Source organism: Bolinopsis microptera, chromosome 3 (assembly GCF_026151205.1).
Source record: "Bolinopsis microptera isolate Bmic1 chromosome 3, MBARI_Bmic_1.0, whole genome shotgun sequence".
Lineage (NCBI taxonomy): Eukaryota > Metazoa > Ctenophora > Tentaculata > Lobata > Bolinopsidae > Bolinopsis > Bolinopsis microptera.
Genome location: NC_087074.1, coordinates 8,283,176 through 8,303,506, shown reverse-complemented (window position 1 = coordinate 8,303,506; position 20,331 = coordinate 8,283,176). Strand labels below are relative to the sequence as shown.

General features: G+C 39.5%; 4 protein-coding genes across 5 annotated transcripts in view; 2 read left to right on the top strand and 2 right to left on the bottom strand.

Annotated features, from left to right (window-relative positions):
• Nucleotides 1–20,310, bottom strand: part of LOC134812246 (uncharacterized) — a 34,270-nt gene extending 13,960 nt beyond the window's left edge. The window contains exons 1-7 of one of the 2 annotated variants that reach the window (XM_063819519.1): nucleotides 20,159–20,310; nucleotides 19,662–19,858; nucleotides 13,219–13,428; nucleotides 12,768–12,903; nucleotides 7,484–7,666; nucleotides 2,508–2,728; nucleotides 2,281–2,359 (exon numbers count right to left, since the gene is read on the bottom strand). In XM_063819519.1, coding sequence (XP_063675589.1) covers nucleotides 2,281–2,359; nucleotides 2,508–2,728; nucleotides 7,484–7,666; nucleotides 12,768–12,903; nucleotides 13,219–13,428; nucleotides 19,662–19,858; nucleotides 20,159–20,189 — 1,057 coding nt within the window. In that variant the 5' untranslated portion in view covers nucleotides 20,190–20,310. Of the gene's footprint in view, nucleotides 1–2,280; nucleotides 2,360–2,507; nucleotides 2,729–7,483; nucleotides 7,667–12,767; nucleotides 12,904–13,218; nucleotides 13,429–18,418; nucleotides 18,485–19,661; nucleotides 19,859–20,158 lie in introns of those variants that run through there. The other variant, XM_063819520.1, reaches the window with a different exon arrangement.
• LOC134812255 (sorting nexin-12-like) overlaps nucleotides 1–20,331 on the bottom strand; it is a 73,769-nt gene that overhangs the window by 46,361 nt on the left and 7,077 nt on the right. The window lies entirely within an intron of this gene.
• The window catches only part of LOC134812251 (2-oxoisovalerate dehydrogenase subunit beta, mitochondrial-like), a 704,467-nt gene continuing 686,090 nt past the window's right edge, over nucleotides 1,955–20,331 (top strand). The window contains exon 1 of the mRNA XM_063819525.1: nucleotides 1,955–1,977. The gene's annotated coding sequence lies outside the window, so the exon portion shown is untranslated. The remainder of the gene's footprint in view (nucleotides 1,978–20,331) is intronic.
• Nucleotides 8,792–11,598, top strand: LOC134812236 (uncharacterized). The gene is made up of 2 exons (XM_063819503.1): nucleotides 8,792–10,579; nucleotides 11,258–11,598. Exons 1-2 carry the CDS (start codon nucleotides 8,804–8,806, stop codon nucleotides 11,504–11,506), a joined length of 2,025 nt encoding a protein of 674 aa, XP_063675573.1. The 5' UTR covers nucleotides 8,792–8,803; the 3' UTR covers nucleotides 11,507–11,598.

Sequence of the window (20,331 nt, the reverse complement as noted above, 5' to 3'; positions counted from 1 at the left end):
GGTTACGTGTTAACTTAGTTTACAGTATTAAACACGGTACCTACTACTGACACTGCAATCCTGTGTAAAATCTCAACACAGTAGATACCGGGCAGTACATAGCAACCAGTAATTACATGATATCACTATTACACGGCTCTTTAAAACAGGGCCTTAGTAACAAGGGCCTTAGTAACAAGGATCACTGTTCACCGGTTGTGGTACCTCTGATATGCAATGAGGCTATAAGCTTAGAGATCTGACGTCTGTTTAGGCTAAGTCGTTGCTATGTGACTGAGGCTCCTAGCAACGACTATAACACTGGGTAATGCTTGATTTACAATAGCATACAAAATAATAGGGGATAATATGTCAATTGTCAGGTCACGAAATTCACCCAAAATTTGTCCGTAACTAAGACTTATGCGTGCGATCAAAAGATTATTATTGTTCGAACTTTGTAAAATGTAGGAGCAATGGCCTGCTGACCACTCACGCACACACACACACACACACACACACACACTTCCTTCACCCTCACTATATAATACACTTCCTTCACATTATATAACAGAACTAAGTCATGTTAAAATAATAATCTCAATAATAAAATTGTATCTAAAAACTACACGAAAGTTCCTACGTTAGTAGCACCTAGTATACAAATAAAACGAACTGGTTGCGTGCGTCTGTAGGTTTCACGAAACATGTTCTCCAGGCTTACAGGCTACTGACACGTAGCAGGGAAATGAGCGGTTAACTCTATTACATAATCGGTTTTATACAGGAGAGCAAGGGAGAGAGAGAGAGAGCAAGGGAGAGAGAGAGTAGATATCGAGAGCCCTGGTAACACACTGGATACAAATAGCACTAGGTAAAGATCATCGGGTTCAGGTTGGAATGTACGAAAACATATTGTAAAAATGTAAATGTAAACAATATGTAAATGTACTAAGACATGTAAAAAGTAGGTGTATTTTAAATTATTTCTAAGCATACACAACAAACCATGAATATTGGTCACCGGTCAAGGCCAGAATTAGTAGCTGCAAATCAACTCCTTTATTAAGTGACAATATAACAGCCTCTATTATCAAGCAATCTTGAGTTACTGTCGTGAAATAATAATGATATTGAATTAATATATTATTATTGATTAAAAATATTGATCGATACTTAGTATTGGAATGAGGACTATTAAGCTATTATTAGAATTGCAGATACAAGGACCAAATCACAGAATGTAAACCAGAAATGACCTAACTACCGACAATACCACTAATACGTCATCATAGCTGTACAACACTCAGCGTTGTTGGTGTGGTTACTCCGTTGCTTAGCAACTGGAAAATGATCTTGACTCTAACTACTCAGACTATTACATAATTCAATGTTCCCACACAATTATAGACCTCTTGACAACCGAAAACAACACAACAAAGTCGACCTAACTACCTAATTAGCATAAAGAGGTACCAATGCCAGGAGAGGGTGGGACTAACAGCAAAACGATTTGATATTTAAAACTGTGTTTACTGCTAGACATACAAAGGACAGACACGTGGGTATGTTAGGCATGCTAGCACGTTAAAAGGGGCCGATTGTAAGGACCATTGTAAGGATCAGTACACTAGTCTATAGTAGTACCAGGTTACATCATATCACCAGGGCACAAGGGAGGGCATTACAAAGGAACCACTGAACCATACAATTTACGTAGTACTCGGTGAGAGGCGAGCCCAAAAATAACCTAAATTTACGATGATCTAGAGGAACTGAGAAGAAGATTTATAAAGATCTAGTGAAAGTTGATTGTTGTCACTAGTAACTGGCAGCAGCTGGTAAGTTGAATGAAACGAAAAACAAATATTTCGATAATAGTTAATACTCAACTTCAACTTGATTTATAACGATCACTGCATGAACAATGGTGAGCAATAATATAATAAAATATATTATAATGTAATACTTTTTGTACAATTAAATACATTTATTGACGTGATAATCTCTTGTGGATGGAAACTAGTCTGATCACAAGCAGGTCGCCTCGAGATACGTCGTTATCATATCTACATGAAAACTTATGATGTACAGTTTAATATTTGTCGATAAAAAAGTAGTCTGGATCTATCTGGAGAGTAGATAGATCATTTCGGTCGCAGCCACATGAACAATTCATACACTTACGACTTCAGAAGTTCAGGGAACACAGTTGAACTAGCCTAGTATAGATGGTAAATCTTAAATCAAGTTAACTAAATGTATTTCCTAAGACAATGTGTATTAGAATGACGAGCTCACCTTGAGGAAAGAAGACCCTGGAACCGACGGAAACTTCCCATCTTTCAGGAACCTTGTCTAGAGCTACCATGGTCACATCCTGACAAATATTGTATTCATAGTTATCTGGGAAATTAAATGACGTTGACAGGGAAAGAGTAAAAACAGAAATGGAATTGTCTTGACTTATAATAATGATTTCAGTAGGCTTGTTAATATTCACATGATGAACGAGTTGAGAAACTTACCGGGAATCTGCCACTCTCATCCTGATCATCCCATCTGATCTCGAACTTCATGGAGCTCTTAATATACTTGACAATCTTAGCTGTAAAGTAGCTGTGTTGCAGCCAGTGCGCTATCACACGATCCCCGACTTGCGGTACTCGTTCTCTGATATCTTCTACCACGCGGCTCTGTTCCTGTGTTAGGGCTTGTTCGTAGGACGGGGGCCCATTTCCAACACCAGCTGTGAAAAAATGGAATAAAGTCTCATTTCTAGACTAGTCTTTAGTGTTATTTTAATGTAATAGTAATCAATTGTGAAAGCTACAAACTAATAGCGATTTTATACTAAATTCATGAAGAGCTATTGGCTTATTCCGCGATAGTAGTACGAGGGCGCCAGATTGCAGAACAATTCATGTTGGCTACGAACAAGAATACAAGAGGGCATAAACATGTGATAACGGTCATACAAAGAGCAGAAAGCGCAAGGCGACGACTAACATCGAGGAAGATATTGAAATTGAAAATTGTCAATAGGGGGTATCGCACTCGTGACCTGTGACCATATAATGCATAATCGTCGCAAAGGAGTTTTCGTTCGCGCTCCCAGTATAATATTCTTAGTTGTAGTGCGCCTACAGAACGTTCACTAAACATTTACTGTACATGCGTTCACTAGAACACATCTCCATTCTGAACGTTAGAAATCTGTGCACAGAAATAGGATTGCTTCATTTTGTATCAGTCTGGGAAAATTAATAATTATCATTTGGGGAAATCAAGATTTCAAACATTTTGTTTTCAGGAATTTTTGTTTTTGATAATCACTGACGTTCACTAACGTTCAATAACGTTCACTAAAAAATGACTGAAACGTGCGTTCAATACGTCAAAATCCACCGTCCACTAAAACTAAGATAATATTATTATAGCAATATTGAATTTTATTTTTTATTGATGTTCAGGCCATACCACTACAAATTTTTTAAAGCATCAGAACAACATGAAGTTTCTTCTCATAGCGTGCCTATTAAAGGCTCTTATCGCACTAGGTGAGTACAATTATTTGATTTTAATGTTGTTTTTTTTTCAATTGCTTTAAGTTGAAATTACCTAACATAAAGCAGATTCTCAAAGTATATCGATGACTTATCGGGTGGTCCGAGGTCAATTTTGAGATTTTGAGATAATATGTTGTGGAGCTCGATATAAATGTTGTTGACTGATCTCAGGGCATATACTAGTTCTGTTGATGTTGATTAGAGACCCATGGATAGGTTTAAATTCGGACCACCCCTGTGGCCTTAATGTCACCAACATGTAAACCGGGCTAATGCTAACAACGGTCTAACCTTCAGTGTCCGCCACATGGATCCCAGTGACAGAACCTGGGGAATCCCGGAATGCAACTACTGGCCGGAATGTAGCTGCTGGCCGAACGACTCCCTGTCGTCCAAGTAAGAAAAACTGGGTTAATTGGTCAAGATTTAGATAATACATTTTTTTAAACACAGCCATTTTCAAGTCACATCACCTGGTACCTTGCTACTTTTTGGATTGGTCACAGTTTACCACAGATTCCACACAAAATACTGGCTGAGAACGTTCCTACCCGGGAATGTTGAATACCCTAAATCATCTAATACCGTAATAACAACATTCAGGATGTTACTCAGGCTACCAACAGAATGTTGGAAATTTCCCCGACTCCAAGAAATTAGGACAGAGACAGTTCTTGAGTTTCGAGCGTTGTCGGGAGTGGTGTGATGATACTCCCCGCTGTGAAGGAATAGCCGTGAGTCCCATCTTTTGGGAAAACCGAGAGTGCTTTTTGGTGGGCACTACCTACATCACAACAAAGAGTAACTGGACTACTAGGATATTAACTACATGTAGCGAAGGTAAATGTTTCTGTGATGAAGGGGGGGGGGGGGGGTTCACCCTGATTTTTTTGTGAAACTTGGTTTCGAGATAGCAGTTGACCAACAAACTAGGACCAGTGACCAAACTTTTGAGGGGGTCCCGGACCCCAACCGCCAAACGGTGCCCGCGGGGCAGCCACGCCCATATTTGGTCCAAATCAGGCCCAATTTAGCCAAATACCCTGAACATGCCCAAAACCCAGATTTTAGGTGCTCTACTTGTAGCTAGTGGTCCCCTGAACTCGTATATGAAGTTTCATCAAGATTGGACAAAAAATGACTGAGTTATGAGCTAAAAACTATATGCCCATATTTGGGCATACGCACTAAATTTGATCGATTTTGGCCCATAAATTAGTTAAATATCAATATTTTTGAATGAAACTAAATTTATATGAAAGGTAAGCCTAAACTACACATTCTCTATGATTATCAGCTCAATATCTACCTAACTGTGGATTCTGTGTTCAAATAATCGCAAAAAATGAACAAAATCGCCCATATCTCAGTTCGCGATATTTGCAAAACTGACTTCGCTCAAAACAATAGAACTCAATAGGGTTTCAATATTTTTTCACGAAATTTTCAGAATCAACGTAGAATTGTCTCATGACCTTAAGTTTTGGGACAGAATTTTGAGTTAGGCCTTTAAAAAAATTTGGCGGCCAAATTCTAAAATTTGCCGGGCATTATAATGCAGTGCATGTGAGCCGATTGCCGAACAGGGTATGGGCATTGATTGAGTGACGGGATCAGTATCACTGATTAAAAGCCGAGATCACGTATATGCCAGATTTTAAAATGGTCGTAACTCGGCTAAATTAAAAAAATCAACTTTCCTAACAATCTTTCGCGAATCGAGCGATGAGCAAATTGAGCATTTGCTTGTAATTGAATCTCTTAACCAATAACTAGCTAATCTTATTCCGAAATTTAATTTTAGATTACACGATGAAGGCAAACTGTGCCGATCGTATGGAACTATGGGTTGATGGAGTCCGGAAAAATGTAGATGGGGAGACGTCTACTCAGACTCTTGACATTCCTGCAACCACTCGGGTGCTTGGGATCAAATGCGTAAAGAGAGAACGAGGAGATTACGGGATCGTGGCCACCGTTCAAGATATGGCAGGGGATGATGTTCTTGTGACTGACGACTCTTGGAACGGCTGATGATGGGTGGGAGAATGAGGACTTTGTTGAAGGAGAAAACTGGAATGCAGCATCTTACTACACCCACACAGGACCATGGAGCTCAATGTCAACTAACCGACAAATCATCTGGACTGGAAGTGCCGCAGATCCCACTGTTTACTGCCGAAAAGTTCTCCCATTGTTAGGTAATATTTATTTTTCCATGCCATTGTAAGATGTAATAGATGAAATTTCTCGTGTATAAGATCACGTCATATTAGCGACAAGAGAAACGCCATTTTCGGACGTGAGGACTCCTCAAACTACATTAAATGAATTACCTCTGTAATATATTATGAGGTCATTTTATTACGGTTGCGGTTGGCTGAGCAAACGTTTGGGTGCATCAAAAACTGCGCCAGAATTCCGTGAATTTAAATTTCATGTCAAGTATCAAAACAATGATCCGATGTTCCCTGACCTCCTGACGGACTTTTTGAGTTTTTGGTAAAAAGTAGATACCACTAAGTTATTGATTTAAATCAAATAATTTTAATGCTGAGCATTTATTTAAACCTTTTAGGGGCGAAACGAGATGCCACATTAAAAAAAAAACAATAATTTGTAATCATATGGAGAATTAATTACACTGAATTATCCAATACCGTAACACAAATATAACACAAATAGGTTGTTATGCAGACCGCATGTTTACCGATTCCCAGATGCCGATACCCACTTTACCCAGACAGGGTAAGTTCAGGAGTTTAGACGCTTGCAGAGCGTGGTTTGTTATAAGTTTTGGCTGTGTATCAGATGTATCGTTAGTCCAACCAATTGTGCTTACAGAGGTTTTTAGTAAGTACTACGACTTACGTGCATCACTGCAATTAGTCACTGGTCACTGGTCAGCAGAGATTGGAACTAGATGTTTAGGTTGTAGGCATGAAGTTTCTTTCTAAATGAAATTTTCCTTCAACTTTTATTCTTACTTTAAGTTTCTTTCTAAATGAAATTTTCCTTAAAATTTTATTCTTACTTTAGGTTCCCTCGTTAGTAGATCCTAGGAGGTAATGGGTTCAAGTATACAGGGAAGTAAACAGACTGAGAATTGTTAAGTAACAAACAGAAGACAAAATTAATTAGCAATTGTATTTTAAACTCGAACGACTGTCTGTAGTAACCTTTGGTGTGTGCAGGACTTCGAATTTGGGAAACTTTTATAATCGTGTCTGATGTGCAGTACAATTTGCTGTCGCGAAAAGATCCCTTTATAATTTACAACAAAAATCTAGAACAAACTGTATAATGATAAGTGGTAAGCTTATAAGCTATCAAGATATTTACGAACATTTATTTCAGGTGATAAATCAGTGCTGGAGTCTAATACCAGAGTCGCTCAATTGGACCTCGCAATATTAATTACAAACCTGCTCTATCTTATAGTCAAGATGTAAGGATAGACTTACTTCCATGTCCAGTTTGTCACAATATTTCATAGCAGAACAATAGAATTTTATTGCTATTTGATTTTATAAAAATTAAATGAAAATGAAAAAGAAGTGAAGAAAACTGTTTGAAATGTTATATTATAAAAGTGATTTGAACTGCAACCGTTCATGATATTATCATGTCAGTGTTACATTTCTCCTCTCTGTATCTTAGGTCGGAATGGGTGTTTCTTGACATGTGGTAAAAACTGACTTTCAAAGAACATTCCCCGTGACCAAGGGCGTCGGGCACCCTAGTTAAATATGAAATTAGTTCTATTTTTATCGAAAATTGGTTTGTGACCGCCGTGAATCCTGTTTTTTCACGTCTCCACGCCGTAGAGTCCTGTTTTGTACGGTGCCGCCGTAGAGTCCGGACCCCTACTCATAAACGTACAAATTTAAAGCTATTGCGCTATTGAATGGAAAAGAATAATCTGAGAAACTAACCTCTGGGTTCCTCCGTTATATTAAGATGATGGAGCCGCTGAGTTTCTCTATCAGTATTAACTGAACTTATCATCTTCTTTATAGCATCTGCTAAATATTCCATCCGCTCATTAAACTCTGCTTCATTTCTTACGGGACTGTCCATTTTAAAGGGTATCCGGCCGTCTTGCTCAATATATGATTCTGAAAATATAAAATATCAGGAATGTGAAAATTTCCGCCCACGCCCAGCACATAATATTTAATTTGAAGCAAAATATTTAAGAAATAAAAAAACAATGTGCACTTGACACTAAGTATCGCGATACGTAAAACCGAATAATAACTCCAGATAAGCCATCTGATTGTAGCTTCTCCGATCAGATCCGGTCTTTCTCTAGATCAACCTTTTGTGTCAACTTAGTCTGCACCGGGTATAATTGTCTTACGATCGTTGGAAGAATGGACTATGTGACTAAAAAATGGCGTAACCGAACAATACACCAATAAACAAAAGATGGACAAAATATCCTTCTTTGTTCGAACATCTCTCAGTTTGAAATAAAAGACGCAAACAGTGTTATGGTATTTTAATCAAGCTATTCTTACAACTCAATATAATATGTAGAGTATGAAGGAAGTTCGTTCTATTCTAAATGAAAAGCTCGGATTAGATATACGGCTCAGTTTTATGTGGTGCCTTCATTTTTTGTGTGCACTAATTTGATCAATCAAGATTCTTTCTATATTTGTTATCGTTTCTATAGGCATCAAACCTCGCCCTTTTATGCAAGATTACCGCAGAATTCGTCAGTTTTTGTTTTCTTCCTCCGATTGTTCATTAATTAGCGGGTCGCATAACCAAACATCGTGTGTCCAAAAACGTAGACCACTTTACATGCTGATGATGTTAATAGCAAGCTTGTTATAGTTATTATTTATAGTTCCTATAATTTGGCTCGCCTTATTAAGTGAGACCCTTGTTATTCATAATTCATTAATCTTAGTAAAATGTGAATGAGTGCCGACTGCCCGAACGTCGATTATTTTCATTTGGTTTTCACCAATCATTTGCTTTGTTTCACTTTGTCTGTCGAGAGCCGTGATGCCCCTACTATTACTAAACACTACTTAAAATGAAAACTTAAATTGAGTTGTTTAATTTCATTTTATTTGCATGGCGATGTAACCCTTCGACATCCATAATACTTCTTGGCAATGTTTTGTGCCAGAATAACACGTGCTTGATAATGCGAATCGTAATTACAGTAGCTCTTGCTTATTTTACATTTTTTCACGATCAAAGACTAGCGGTGTTATTTCAGATTTAAGCTATCGAATATGATTTCCCGGTTAAGCAAGCTAAAGAAGTCCTTCAAGAAAAAGACTAAGATTAAAAGTACTGGAAAAGAACTGTTTACCTATGATGTCAAGGCGCAATTAGCTAATTACCAAAGCAGGCTGGATAGACTTAAAGACATGGAGCTGTTTGTTTTGGACAACTCTTTAAGAGAAACAACAGTCGCATCCATAGTCTCCCATACTGTGCAGAATAAACGTGACATATACGAAGAAATCAAAAAGTGTGGGTTTAAATACTACTTTATAGAATCGTTCACGGCTGACCAACGTATCGGAGAGGTGTTTCTTCAGGAAATGATTGATGAAGGACAGGATCTATCAGGAGCTTTTACATTTTGTGACGCGTGGGATAAGATATCAAGTAAACAAGTTCCCGAGCCTGATCTATCAATTGGTCTTATAAAATGTAAGAAATTTGGTTTACAAAATGTCTTTCTCGAGTGCGACTTATCAGACTTTAGAATAGACTATGAACGTTTCAATATGAAGAAACTTTGCAACTACATGAAGAAGAAAATTGATTGGGTTCGGAGCAATTTATCGGAGAATGCTATGATATTCATAAATGTGCGAGACTTTGGACTCACAATGTATAATCATCCAGAGCGAATGTGGCATCTTGTTAACTTTCTGTGCAAATTACCCGCCCACGAAAGGATTACAGGAATCGCGTATGAAGACATGGGCAGAAACCTGATGGAACATCTAGCTGCTTGGACAAGAGCAGTGAGAACTGAAATGGAAAGAAATGGGTGGGCAGACGGACAGTTTATATTCCACGTGCATGAGCAGTGGGGTCTCATGCATGCAACAAACTTAGCAGTTTTAGCAGCTGGAGCAACAGGGATATGGTGCGCGGTTTGCATAGAGGGAGCAGCACTGGGGCATGCGGATTCCTGCACTACCATACTGAACATGATCCGTCTAGGTAACACAGCAGTTCAAAAACAATACAATTGCAAGTATTTAAGAGATGCTGCTATCAAGGTAACAGAGATAACAACTGGTGCACCACCGGATGCCAAGCAGCCAATTTATGGAGATCGAGCTCTCGACATGCTTTTTGGCAGCATATTTGGCGCAATGGACAACGACCCTACTGTTTGCAACGGCTTCGAAATGGCTGAATTTCTTGGACTGAAGAGAACAATTCGAGTGACCCCCATGGCATCTGGAGACATGATTATTACAAAGCTTAGAGAACTGTTTGGAGACGAGCCTCAGTTTACAAGTGAAATAGGGGAACGTATGAGGAAGAAAATATTAGAAAATGCAAAGGAAGGAAGGAAAGAAGAGTACAATAGTTCAGTGGGATTAGCAATTCTGTTTAATCTATCGGGTGGCAAAATGACACCGGCAATTGCGGCAATAGTTGACAAAGGTCTGAAAAATGCAAAACATATTGATAAGCTAATTGAAGAAATTAAAGTTAAATGGGACATTTGGGATGGCAGAGATGATGACATCGACGATAAGCTGACTTATGATAACTTTTATTTTGGGTTCATGTCCAGTTTCATCAGTTGTGCTAGAGGCAGAGAAATCCAGATGGGCTTGAGAGTTCTTGATATGGATGGAGATGGAATGATAGATTGGTCCGAATTCAAATTTTACCTCGTATGGGCAGGGAGACAGTATCCTGACGTTATGACTACTTATAATTTGTTGGATAAAGCTTTTAGATACGGTCTGCTACCAGCTATGAAGGAGGAGTTTGACAAGATGAGAGAAGGAAAATCAACTGCTGCATGCCCGGTAAGTTATTTATTCAAATCTTTGTATATTTGACAAATATGGAATGACGTAGGCAATAGCAGAGCCTGGGTAAAATCGTGTTTTAGAATCTCGCAGTACGTCAGTACATGAGACTGAACATTCCCATCAAATTTCTCTCAGTCACGCTCATTCAACTGTTGAATATAGATTGTGCCAGACAATAAAGAGTATGGTAAGAATTCAAACTGCATATTTGAGTCTCGTGAGGAAATTAACAGTTACGTCAGCTGGCTCCAGTGTTACTAAGCTGTTGTAAAGGTTTAACAAATTATACCATGTCACCATTGGAACTTCCGATTTTATGACACCGCGACTTGAGACCAAGTCCAGGTGTGTAAATAATTATAAAACAATAAGTCGTATTTCTTTTAAGTAAGTCTGCCTTCCAATTAGATTATAACGTCATGCTAAGTAAAAGTAGTGCTCCAGTCACGTCTGGAGCATAAATCGTGTTCTGACGTTTCAGAATTTTAGTGAGAGAACAAACGAATTAGATTTCAAACACTCATATCAGCATGTTATTATCATAATAATTATACTCTTCGAAACTGTAAAAAAGTCCCGAGAAAACCATAATTCCAATTTCTAAAATTCACGAATTAATCTTATCTAGCCACTGGAACACTTATTAGTTATTAATCAATTTAATTATTTCAGAGACTGAATGGAGGAACAGTAGCTCAAGCTGCTACACCGGCAGCTGCTGTCACAGAAAATCCAGAAAAGAAGGTTGCTCCAAAGAGGGAACTCCCTAAATTTTTGTCATTCGACGATCTCGATCGACGATTCTCTATTACGAGGAGACAGGAAATACGAGATAAACTAGCAGACCGCAAAAGATCACTATCAGTAGGAGAGATTGCCACTACATTAGTATCTGTCAACAAATTCAGAGACCTTATTTGACAGTTTTCACGTACTATATTTTGTACAGTGGATACACTTTATTGAATTTTAAGATTGGTAGGTACGCTGCGATTGTTTCTTATTAATTTATTCTGGAATTTTGTAATATCAATCTGTTCTTGGATTGAAAATTTAAAATCTGCAGTGCTGCATCTTGAACCTTTGTTTGTCCCGTAATCTGATAAGTTGTCTAGATGCAAAAATTATTGTTCTTTTTAGCTTAGCTTTGTTATCAATTTCTTTGGCTTATTGAATTAAACATATCCTATAGATTTCAGCATTAAAACCATATATAAAATGTTTTTAGTGACAGACTTCTTACAATGTATGAAAGAATGTATCCTTAAATGCCATCATATTTGTCAGTTGAATCGCCGCAATCCGACTATCGTCATACGAATAATTAAGACAATACCCACACGCCCTAAATTCCTGACGAAAACAGCACTTCACAATGGATCCGAGCCACACCTCGACGATTTCTTTATCACGTACAATTTTATTTAAATAAAAGACAGCAATGATATTTTCACTATCCAGCTGACTTGATTAAAATGAGATTGAGACGTTGAACTAACAACTGATGGACCATAGAGCGTAATTAAACAATTGCATCCTTCCGAGTTCAAGTTAAATAAAGGTTGATAGAGCAGTCAGCCTTCTGATAAAACTACTTCTCAACCGAGAGGTAGTGGTAGTAGCACTACCGAAGAGGTAGTGGGCTCTAATCTCAACGCTACATTGCCAGTGAGCGTCGTGAATGTTCAGTAAGGGCTGGTTTGTATAATAATACAAGATATAACATTATAATGAAAGTGAGTCAACCCTCGTTTGAATCTGGTCAGGTTGACTCAGGCAATTGAACGGGCAGCCTTAATTAAGTGTAGAATAACAACTAATGAGTATTCCTGTACACTTGTGAAGTGAAGTTTTAGGCTGGCCTTTTAGGATCCTTCACCTCTTGTAATTAGAAACTACAGTAAAACCCCGATTTACGCTGAGTTTGGGGAAAAACCCCGATTTACCACAAACAAAGAATTAAATGTTTTCAAGATGTATTACAGTAAATTTAGAATTTATTACAGAGTTAATAATTCAAGATTTGTTATTGTAGTGTTGTCATTTTATCGACTTTTCACTTAATGTTCTTTATTTGCTTGAACATTAAATCAGCAAAAACAAAAATTGTCCCAGATAATTAAAAATGCACTTTTAAATCACAATATATTATGTGCTTATGTTGCAACTGCCTGAATCTTACCTATAGTATCGTTAATTTTGCCGGGTCCTATAATCACAGGTAAGACAGGTTTCTTGAGGGACAGAAGCGCAAACTGGTATTCCATCTTACACTGATCGCTGTTCGAGTACTCCGGTGATATCAGTGCCACAAAAACCTGGATATGTTTCAAAATCACCTAACTAGTTTCGACTTTCATAATTCACAAAATAACGATAGAATTTTTATTAAATTCTAGCATTTATAATACGTTTTGAGGGTATTGATTAATTTCTTTGTTGTGATTTGATAGAAAAATCCGAAGACTGTCGATATTTTGTGTTACAATTCCAAAAAAATCTGTAAAAATCTGTAAATTACTCTCGTTTGAAAATGTGTTTCCAAATTGTATCAAACTTATTAATAAACAGTAAAATTCATTTTTTAAATTATAAGTATAACTGTTAAACCGTTGAAACTTCAAAAATCAAACCTTGACTTTCTTGAGATGTAAAGCTCTGTCCTCGTAAAAGTCTCCAGAGTGAGAAGGTCCGAGACACACACTAGCTACCCAGGGTTTAAAAGTCTTGGAGAGAACTGCCGCTATCTGGTTGGGATCATGATAACGGCTGGTAAAGGCACTGCCTCCACTGCAGTTGTCAGGACAGTAGCTGATGTAAATGTCGTGTTCTAAGGTAGGGTCCTGAAGATGGGGTCGGGTTAATGTCAGGACAACTTGTAACGTAACGGCTTACAAAGCGATTCAACGAAATGATTTTAATAAAAATATTGTTATATAGTATATTGCCTTTTTGCATCGCTGTTTTGAATAAGGATTAAATCGCACTTGCGATTTTCGTCTTCCCATCGATTTATTTTTGTGGCTAAACCAAGTTCTGTTTTTGAACAGTCAACGAGAAAAACAACTTTCAACAATGAAAATTGTTTGACATGATATATATATAATCTTCAAGTTTAGTTCGTTAAAGTTGTCAGAAACTAGTATAAAAGCAATAGACTACAACCTGCAGCACAAAGAATCATTAAACCAACAACATGTATATGGCACAATATCCGCAGAGACAGTTGTAACTATACATTCATTGGCTCAATTTAGTCGATTTATTTTTTTTGCTATCATTTGGGTAAGGTTTTTTTTTTACAAATGTCTCAGACCCATAGCTAGATCTGTGAATTTTAGGCAGACCCACTCGACAGCGGCCAAATTTTGCGCATTATGAGCCCCAAGCCCGATACCCACTTTGCCTCCCAATTATATTATCATCTCGTAACTTCATAATGAAGGTTCCGTTATTCATTTAAAGATTAAGTTTTTTCGATTCTCGGCACGTAGCCCGACACGACACGTAGCCGGGGCGAAGCTCCTTTGGTTGGCTAGGGAGGGGGGAAGGCGCAGCCCCCCAGAAAATTTTTGAGAAATTATGTGTTTTAGACGACATTTGGCATTAAAGAAATTTGTAGGAGAGCAATAATCATACATCAGAATAATATAAAGTTGGTGGGCTAGGGGAGCGAACCCCCAGGAAAATTTTTGAGAAATAGGGTGATTAAAACGGCATTTGGCATTAAAGAAATTTGGGGATAGTAATAATCAGACATCACAATAATATAAAGTTGGGGGGCCGGGGGGGGGGGGGCGCAGCCCCCCAGAAAATTTTTGAGAAATAATGTGTTTTAGACGACATTTGGCATTAAAGAAATTAGTAGGGCAGTAATAATCCTGAGACATCACAATAATATAAAGTTGGTTGGCTAGGGAGGGGGGGGGGGGCGCAGCCAATCAGAAAATTTTTGAGAAATTATGTGTTTTAGACGACATTTGACATTAAAGAAATTTGTAGGACAGTAATTATAATCAGACATCACAATAATACAAAGTTGGAGGGCTAGGCAGGCGCAGCCCTGGCCTTCGGAAAATTGTTGAGAAATAGGGTGTTCCAGACGACATTTGTGGGACAGCAATAATCAGACATTACAATAATACAAGGTTGGTGGGCTGGGGGGCGCAGTAATAATCAGACATCACAATAATATAAAGTTGGGGGACTGGGGGGGGGGGGGCGCAGCCCCCAAGAAAATTTTTAAAAAATTATTTGTTTTAGACGACATTAGGCATTAAAGAAATTTGTAGGACGGCGATAATACAAAGTTGGGGGTGCAGCACCCGGAAAATTTTTGAGAAATAGGGTGTTCCAGACGACATTTGTGAGACAGCAATAATCAGACATTACAATAATACAAGATTAGTGGGCTGTGGGGGCGCAGTAATAATCAGACATCACAATAATATAAAGTTGGGGGACTGGGGGGGGGGGGGGCGCAGCCCCCAAGAAAATTTTTAGAAATTATTTGTTTTAGACGACATTAGGCATTAAAGAAATTTGTAGGACGGCGATAATACAAAGTTGGGGGTGCAGCACCCGGAAAATTTTTGAGAAATAGGGTGTTTCAGACGACATTTGGCATTAGAAATTTGTAATTTCAGACATCACAATAATACAAAGTTGGGGGCTAGGGGGGAACTCAGTACTTGTCACATTGAATGGAATAAGTACATATTGTATAGTGGGATTTGGGAATAATTTACGAAATGCTAAAGTCGATTGCCTGTCGTGTCGTTTAATCAAACAGTCATAAACACAGCCCACTTACCAGGCGACCATGGGGACTAGGGGGCTTATTTTTTTTGGGGTTCAATTTTTTTCCGGGGGTCTTCCCCTTGGCTACGTGTCTGCATTCTAGTTGCCAGACCCACTCTATTAGAGTGCAGACTCAACATTTTGGTTGCCAGACCCACTATTCTAGAGTCCAGACCCACAATTCTGGTTGTCATATCTCCTATATTCTAGTTCATAGACCCCCAATTCTGGTTGACAGAGTGAAGAATTACCATTCTGGTTGCCAGATTCACTCTTCTAGAGAGGAGACCCACTCTTCTAGTAGGTACAGAGTCAAGACCCACTATTCTAAAATGCAGACCCACCATTCTGGTTGCCAGACCCACTCTTCTAAGGCGAAGACCTACCATTCTGGTTGCCAGCCCCACTCTTCTAGAGTGTAGACGCACCATTCCGATTGCCAGACCCACTATTCTTGAGTGAACACCCACCTTTCGGGTTGCCGGACCCACTATTCTAGACTCTAGACTCCAGACGCACAATTCTGGTTGCCATATATCCTATATTCTAGTTTAGACCCCCAATTCTGGTTGACACTTGACAGAGTGTAGACTTACCATTCTGGTTGCCAGACCCACTCTTCTAGAGTGAAGAACCACTATTCTAGAATTCTTACCCACCATTCTTGTTGCCAGACCCACTCTTAGCTAGAGTGAAGACCCACAATTCAAGAATTCTGACCCACCATTCTTGTTTCCAGACCCACTACCCTAAGGTGCAGCCCCACCATTCTGATTGCCAGACTCACTCATCTTGATTCCCTTGATTGCAGACCCACTATTCTGGTTGCCAGACCCACTCTTATAGATTGCAGACACACCAATCTAGTTGCCAGACCCACTCTTCTAAAGTGTAGACCCACCAGACCTATTATTCTAGAGTGAAGACCCACCATTCGGGTTGTCAGACTCACTCTTCAAGGGTGTACGTACACCCACCATTCTGGTTGCCAGACCAACTTCTAGATTGCAGACCCACCATTCCAGCTGCCAGACCCTCTCTTCTCAAGTCCAGACCCACTACTCTGGTTGTCAGACCCATTCTTCAAGGGTGTACGTAAACCCACCATTCTGGTTGCCAGACCAACTTCTAGATTGCAGACCCACCATTCCAGCTGCCAGACCCACTCTTCTCAAGTCCAGACCCACCACTCGGGTTGTCAGACCCACTCTTCAAGGGTGTACGTACACCCACCATTCTGGTTGCCAGACCAACTTCTAGATTGCAGACCCACCATTCCAGCTGCCAGACCCACTCTTCTCAAGTGCATATCTACCACTCTGGTTGTCAGACCCACTCTTTAAGGGTGCAGACTGCAGACCGACCGTTCTGGTTGCCAGACCCACTTATAGATTGCAGACCCAACATTCTAGCTGCCAGACCCACTCTTCTCAAGTGCAGACCCACCACTCTGGTTGTCAGACCCACTCTTGATCTTGAAGCCTGAAGGGTGCAGACCCACCATTCTGGTTGCCAGACCAACTTCTAGATTGCAGACCCACCATTCCAGCTGCCAGACCCACACTTCTCAAGTGCAGATCTACCACTCTGGTTGTCAGACCCACTCTTTAAGCCTGAAGGGTGCAGACCCACCATTCATGTTGCCAGACCCACGTCTAGATTGCAGACCCACCATTCTAACTGCCAGACCCACTTCTAGATTGCAGACCCAACATTCTAGCTGCCAGACCCACTCTTCTCAAGTGCAGACCCACCACACTGGTTGTCAGACCCACTCTTCAAGGGTGCAGACCCACCACTCTGGTTGTCAGACCCACTCTTCAAGGGTGTACGTACACCCACCATTCTGGTTGCCGGACCCACTTCTAGATTGCAGACCCACCATTCCAGCTGCCAGACCCACTCTTCTCAAGTTCAGACCCACCACTCGGGTTGTCAGACCCACTCTTCAAGGGTGTACGTACACCCACCATTCTGGTTGCCAGACCACTTATAGATTGCAGACCCACCATTCCAGCTGCCAGACCCACTCTTCTCAAGTCCAGACCCACCATTCTGGTTGTCAGACCCACTCTTAAAGGGTGCAGACTCACCATTTAGCGGCCAGACCCACGCTTCTCAAGTGCAGACCCACCACTCTGGTTGCCGGACCCACTCTTCTAGAGTGAAGACTCATTATTCTCGAATGCAGATCCACAATTCTGTTGCTAGACCAACTTCTAGATTGCAGACCCACCATTCCAGCCGCCAGACCCACTCTTCTCAAGTGCAGACCCACCATTCTGGTTGTCAGACCCACTCTTCTAGAGTGAAGACTCATTATTCTCGAATGCAGATCCACAATTCTGGTTGCTAGACCAACTTCTAGATTGCAGACCCACCATTCCAGCCGCAAGAACCACTCTTCTCAAGTGCAGACCCACCATTCTGGTTGTCAGACCCACTCTTCAAGGGTGTAGACACACAATTCTGGTTAACAGACCCACTTCTAGATTGCATACCCACCATTCTAGCTGCCAGACCCACTCTTCTCAAGTGCACACCCACCACTCTGGTCGTCAGACCACTCTTTAAGGGTACAGACCCATCATTCTGGTTGCCAGACCCACTTCTAGATTGCAGACCCACCATTCTAGCGACCAGACCCACTCTTCTCAAGTGCAGACCCACCACTCTAGGCAACAGGGGTGAATAATATCAACAAATAAAGATTGTTTAATTTTTGCGAAAAATTTCTCGTCATGTGACAACCCTTCCCAACCCCCCTCAACCCCCTACCCCTCCCCCCTAAAAAACTCATCGGATTTTTGCTTCCTGCGAACATGATTTTTTCTGAAAATTTTTGTCAAGCCAGATCTGTAAATCTATCAAATATGTAAAAAAAAAACCTTACATTTGGGTACTATCATCAGACTTAAGACATTCTTTTAACAACTGCATATAATAAAAACAATTCCATCTGATCAGCGTTATCTGTGGACTCCTCAATAACTATAATACGACATCTTACTTATGTCTATGATCGCTACCCACCTGGAAAATAATAGTAGGACAGCTAGAGCTAGCTTCAGCATATAAAAACAATTCCATCTGATCAGCGTTATCTGTGTATTGGTCCTAGTGGACGTCAGGGAGCAAGAAATAACAAATTACTTCAAAATAAATAATCAGAACTCGATCACAATAATATTAGATTTGTTGCGGCTATTTTATGGAGGCAAATAACTGAACAGACCGACTTTAAACACAATATATTATCGCGAGTAATCTCACTCTCTTTTGCTTACAGTGACAACTCGTTGCTGGAGGATCCATTGTCGCAAAAATTTCTCCTTTGCTGGTACCACAGCCCATCACTTCACAAACTTTAAAATAACTTTGTAACAGATTTGTAAGCATCAAAAACTGGGATAAACCAAATAAGCTGGAAAATGGTTAGGAAGGAAAGGAAAGGAAACACAGTACTTACTACCCCGCTTGTATGCGACAGAGATATTGAATAAAATATGACTAAAAAAATTTACTAAAAGTTAAAACGCACATAGCCAAAGAAAGAGCAAAGTTCAGATATTAAATTTTTCGATTTAAAAATCGCCAGGAGTTATTAACATGATTAACCAAAGATCAGTTAGATTCAGGTCTTGTGGCAGCACGCCTAGGCCCCCTGGCCATTTGTTAGTACTATGGTAACTGTTAGCGTCATGGTAACTGTTTGTACTTTGGTAATTGGTTCCCTTAGAGATCTAATAGAACGATTGAAAGCGGTTTTTACGGGGAGAATTAACCAGGTTCATTGAAACTTTTAAACGTTTTTTTGAAATTTCAGCACTTTCGATAAAGCAAAAGCACTAAAACATGCTCCCCTAAACTTAAACTTCAATTCATCGATATTATTCAACTGAGACTCATGCTGTGGATCTTTTTGATTTTCCATAACGTTCGATTTTTCGGCAAATAAGATTAACCTTTTTAAAAATTAACACAAGATCTAATTAATTCTGTACACTTTTAACGTAAACCCAAACAGTACGACTTGGCGCCATGCCATCAAAACGATCTTATTTTAGAAAAATAAACTGGTGTATTCAACATTCCCCGACTCCGACTATACCATATAATACTGATCATACACATGAGAATAATAAACAGCGAACTACTCCATCATTTGATATACCATATAATATGATACAAAGAAAACTCCATTTACGGACGTGAGGAGAGTTAGGACTCCTCAATAGTTCTATAATACGACATCTTACTTATAATCGCCACCCACCTGGAAAATAACAGTAGGACAGCTAGAGCTAGCTTCAGCAGGAGGAGCGGAAGGAGCAGAAGGAGTTGAAGGAGCAGGCCGAGCAGGAGAGGTAGAGGGGAGGAGAGGTAAGGGGGAGGAGGAGAAGCCGTGGTGGGCAGTCAGGTGCTCAATGTGGTCTACCCCTGATTTGAACTTGTAGCTGCATCCTGGTATACCTGCCACAGTTGTAGTGGTTTAGATGGAGGTGGCTTTTATTTCTTGTACAGAGATCTTAATAATATGATCTTTTAATGTGGAATAATTTTAATTGATAATATGACATTTTTTGGGGTTTTACATCAAGGTCTTACTAAATTTCAATTAGTAGGGTAAGTGATATAAATAAACGGGGAAAGAAGTATTTTCTATCAGATAACTATGTCAACTGGAGCAAATGTATGTACATTGTACATTCAACCACACTACATTGGCAATTAATTAATAGGGTTAGTAATGTTATATATCGTGAAACTTACCACAAGAAAAGTTGGCCTTGCTCGAAAACATATGTTCGCTTTTAGTTTCTGTTTCTGTTTCTGTTTCTGTTTCAATTTCAGTTTCTGTTAAAGTTACTCACGCCCTAGATACGTTAATCACAATTGCAACTCCCGTACCGTATAAACATGCTGATAACATTTATTATGTTTAT

Bases quoted from the DNA above. Each gene is read 5' to 3' on its own strand.
- LOC134812236 (XM_063819503.1), top strand. From the start codon at position 8,804: ATGATTTCCCGGTTAAGCAAGCTAAAGAAGTCCTTCAAGAAAAAGACT. The intron at 10,580-11,257 runs GTAAGTTATTTA...TAATTATTTCAG, and splicing joins AATCAACTGCTGCATGCCCG to AGACTGAATGGAGGAACAGT.